The sequence below is a fragment of the Drosophila arizonae genome, chromosome 5 (assembly GCF_054131065.1).
Source record: "Drosophila arizonae isolate 15081-1271.41 chromosome 5, UAZ_ARI_1.0, whole genome shotgun sequence".
Lineage (NCBI taxonomy): Eukaryota > Metazoa > Arthropoda > Insecta > Diptera > Drosophilidae > Drosophila > Drosophila arizonae.
In genome coordinates this window covers 1,765,292-1,769,220 of record NC_142925.1, presented here as the reverse complement: position 1 = coordinate 1,769,220, position 3,929 = coordinate 1,765,292, and the positions used below count along the sequence as shown (strand labels likewise).

General features: G+C 48.3%; 1 protein-coding gene across 1 annotated transcript; it reads right to left on the bottom strand.

Moving 5' to 3' along the window:
• Positions 1 to 569: 569 nt before the first annotated feature.
• Atg9 (autophagy-related protein 9) lies at positions 570 to 3,702 on the bottom strand. Its single transcript, XM_018010718.2, has 2 exons — positions 1,855 to 3,702; positions 570 to 1,786 (listed from the first exon to the last, which is right to left on the bottom strand). Exons 1-2 carry the CDS (start codon positions 3,509 to 3,511, stop codon positions 873 to 875), a joined length of 2,571 nt encoding a protein of 856 aa, XP_017866207.1. The 5' UTR covers positions 3,512 to 3,702; the 3' UTR covers positions 570 to 872.
• Positions 3,703 to 3,929: the final 227 nt, after the last annotated feature.

Below are 3,929 nucleotides of genomic sequence, written 5' to 3'. Positions count from 1 at the left end.
AATGGAAACGGCATAACTAGAGATGGCAGCGTGACAACTAAATTAAGGCTGATTGGAGCACAGAGGCCTGAATGATCTCGTTGGAGGATTCCCTTAAAGAGCACTTAGAAGCATTGGAAGTAGTTCCCGGAAAAGAGAGTTTATATAGTTGATTGCCTGTTGGCTTCATATCTTTTCACCCTGACTTGCTCCTCGATTTTCTCACTCTTTACTCTCCCACTTTCCCTCTCTTACTTTCCCATACATTATCTCTATATGCCTCCCTCTCACTCTCTCTCTCTCTCTGTCTCTCTCTCTCTCTCTCTCACACAGTCCCTTACTCTCTTACTATTTGTCTCCCACTCCTGCTATCTTTCTATCACTCTATATCTCTCATATCTCTTTATACATATTCTCTTGTGAATTTCCTTACCTTAACTCTCGTATCTCTCTATACATATTTTCATTTGTATTTCCTTTCCCTACCCTCTCCAGAGCTGACTCTCGTTCTGTCCAGGGAATCTCTCAACTTTCTCTCTGTCTAACTTCTCTCCCTTTTCCCACACCCATTGAAAGCAACACTTCTTCAATTGGTTCGTTGATGCAGTTAATTTATTGCTTTTCGTATTTAGATTTAGCTAAGGCTAAAGCACTAAGACATCGTCCGATTTACGTTTCGATTTACACACACACAGTTTGATTTTCTCACACTTTACAACTTAAACGCTAGTAGCAGGGGGAGGGTGTTTGTAGTGTTAGTAGTTAGTACAATGAATTCTGTTTTAGGCTTAGGCTTAGTTTTAGTATTAGTTTTAGTTTCTGTTTCTCTCTTTTTACTTAAGTCTATAAGTATTATGCATAGATATTATCAATTAGATCCAAACTGGTCGCTGCTATGAGCGAATGTTGCCCAAAAGCGGCGTCCGCTCGGCCGCCTTGGAGGTAATCACGGTGTGGCCCGCCGATCCGGTGGGCGGCTGTGGCGGTGCCTGTGGGCGTGGCCCCCTCGAACTTGGACCGGGTCGCTCGTCAGCCTCCTCGATGCGCGATTGCCGGGACAAGCGCTTCTGCTGACTCAGCTCGTGCAAGTAGAGAGCACTAAGGCACATATCCGCAACGGTGACGCCAATCGGATTCTTGGCCAGGCGTGGCTCCACGCCGTACAGGCTGTAGAGCAGGGTATCCGTTGGTCCCTCGAGGCGTCCTTCAGCCTTGCTAAGACGCAGTCTACGCATGCTGTCCCCTGGACCCATGCTCATGCTGCTCAATGGCTCGCCCAGATTTTGCTGCAGCATCTGGCGGAAGTCGGATGCAGCCGCTGCTCCGGTTCCAACTCCAAGTCCAGCTGGAGGATTGTTAAAGCTAGCACGGCCAGCGTTCATTGACTGCGAGAGCTGCAGCTGCTCGGGACTCACATCGGCGGCCAGCACAGAGTTGGCTATGGAGGAGTACGCCTCGCCAATGTTGCCAAATGAGATCAGGCTGTGCATCAGCGGATTATCACGTGCCGCTGTCTGTGGCGATGTTTTCGCCTGGACCAGCTCATCGATGGCATGCTCTCGAATGCCCTTGATAAACTTGGAAGCCTCCTTTGGCATCTGCCATTCTGGATTGTTCAGAGTGAAGCGCACCAGCGACATTTCCGTCTTGCCGCCAGCCAAACTCTGCTGCTGCTGATGCAGTGGATCATTGTTGAGACCAGGTAGATCCAACAAATGGCTATTGTTGATCTGCCAATCGGGATTGCCATGCTTGCGCACGTCCATCTGGGCAAAGGAGCAAACGTTGCCAACGCCACGCACAGAAACTGAAAATGGAAACGTTTTAGTTATATATGGTGATATATAGAGCAGAAAGAAAGATGAGCCAACTCACCTGTGAAGCTGCGAAAGAACTTAACAATCTCCATGGCCTTGGGTCGAAAGACAAAGATGAGCACAAATGGCGTCACGAATGGACTGAAGATCTCGCTGAGCAGATAGCCCGCCTTGAACTGGAAGAAGTTGCTGAACTCGCTCCGCACGTGGGCAGTGTGGGCCTGCTGCTTCCATTCGGTGGGCAAGTAGTGAACGTGGGCTAGGATGGCGGTCATCAGCTGCTCGGGGCACCAGATGAGGTTCTCATCGGGTATAAAGGTGCGGCATAGCACGCCGACAACGGTCAAGGCAGCGATAATACTGAGCACATGCTCCACCTGGAAGACATGCTCGTCGTAGATGCCCAGGGCGAGTATCAGGATCAGCAAGCCTCCGCTTATGAAGAGGCCGTTACGGGCTATCACAGCAGCCAGGGGCGAGGAGAAGGAGCTCAAATAGCGATCGGCATACTCGTAGGCGCGATTCAGGCGTGCATCCAGCTCATGGTCCAGCTCATTGAAGTGACGCAAGTAGAGGCGTCCGTAGTTCGACCAGGTGCGCACACCTAAGGCACTGGGCTCCTTGCGCAAGATGTTCGCATACGAGAAGCTGAAGTAGATCAGCTGCCAGAGGAATATGACTGGAGCCAGCAGCAGATTAACCAGTGCCACGCCCAGTATCAGCTTCGACAGCCTTTGGGCCAATTCCGTTTGATTGCTGCGCACGGCGAACTCATCGCGCAGCTGCCAATTGTTCTGGAACGGAGAACCAGGTCCGCGGAAGAGTATGAAATCGATGTTGAAGAGCATGCCGCGAGAGAGCGAGACGACCTCGCCAATCAATGGCAGCTGGAAGCGGACAGGCAGCAGCTGCTTGTTCATGAGAGCCACCAAATAGTTCTTGAAGCGCAAAATGCGATGGTAAATGTCCAGTTCCGTGAGCAGCTCCTTGTCGATGCACATGTGCTGCTCGGCTTGCACCTTGCGCGTGCGCTGCTGCACGTCGTGCCAGGTGATGTTATCCAAATCACTGTCCTCGATGCCCAGGGCAGTGTTGTAGAATCTCTTGATATCAGCGTATTGGGTTATGTGATAGATCGTCTTGAGCAGCCGTATGCCCAGGTATATGGCAGCCAGGAATATAGTCAGATAGGTGAAGAACCCAAATTTGGACACACATTCACCCGTCGATATAAAGACGTCGCTCAGCATCGTTTTAGTTCGATTAGGCTCGGGCAAACTATTGCCAAAGAGCACATCGTACTTTATGCAGTGCGTCGAAAAGGTAAACAGCCAAATGACGAACCCGAGTTCCAGCACCTGAAACACCTCGTCCAGTACAATAACACGAAATCCATGCTTTTGTTGATAGTTGTACATGCGGGAGAAAAAGGAATCGAGATCTTCGATGTGATTCCAGCGTTGCGATTCTTTTCCAGTTTCGGGAACGATATGTATCATAATTCCACTATTGTGTGACATATCCTCGTGCTCGTGGTCGTGTTCCTGGTCTCCATCTTCTTCGTCATCCGCGTGTTCGCCTAAATGCGCAGCAGCTGTAAATGTTTTTGCGTCGTCCAAATTTGTTTTTATGTTCGCTGCTGTTGTTGTTGTTGTTTGAAATGGATTTGCGTGCTCCTCAGCCAAGGAGCGATAATTAATGTTTGGGCTAGCCATGACGCACACCTCACAGCGCCCAAGGTCAATTGTATATTTTCCTATGTATATATATATTTATATCACTGTGCTATCTATCTAGTATAGTTTAAATGAATAATTCGTCTTCTTTGTTGTTGAATTTGGCTACTGTTCGCATAATGCGTTGCGTATAAAAGTACTAATGAAATGCCCAAAACAGAATTAATTGGTCACACTCGACATATAACAGCTGGTCACTCAATTTGCAGAACACCTGATGCGTTTTTGCAAAAAATGTCTACTTTTAGATGTCAAAATAAATTTAATACCATTTTTATGCGCTTAAAAGTATGCAACCCTATTCGAGTGTGGAGTGAGTGGAGCAGAAATGTTATTTATCAGACTGTTGAGTCAATTACAGCACTGTTAAATGCCTTGGCAATTGTTGACTATCGTT

Excerpts from the sequence above, each read along its gene's own strand:
- Atg9 (XM_018010718.2), bottom strand. The coding sequence starts at position 3,511 with ATGGCTAGCCCAAACATTAATTATCGCTCCTTGGCTGAGGAGCACGCA. Across the intron at positions 1,787-1,854 it reads GTTCTTTCGCAGCTTCACAG|TTTCTGTGCGTGGCGTTGGC; the intron begins GTGAGTTGGCTC and ends TTCCATTTTCAG.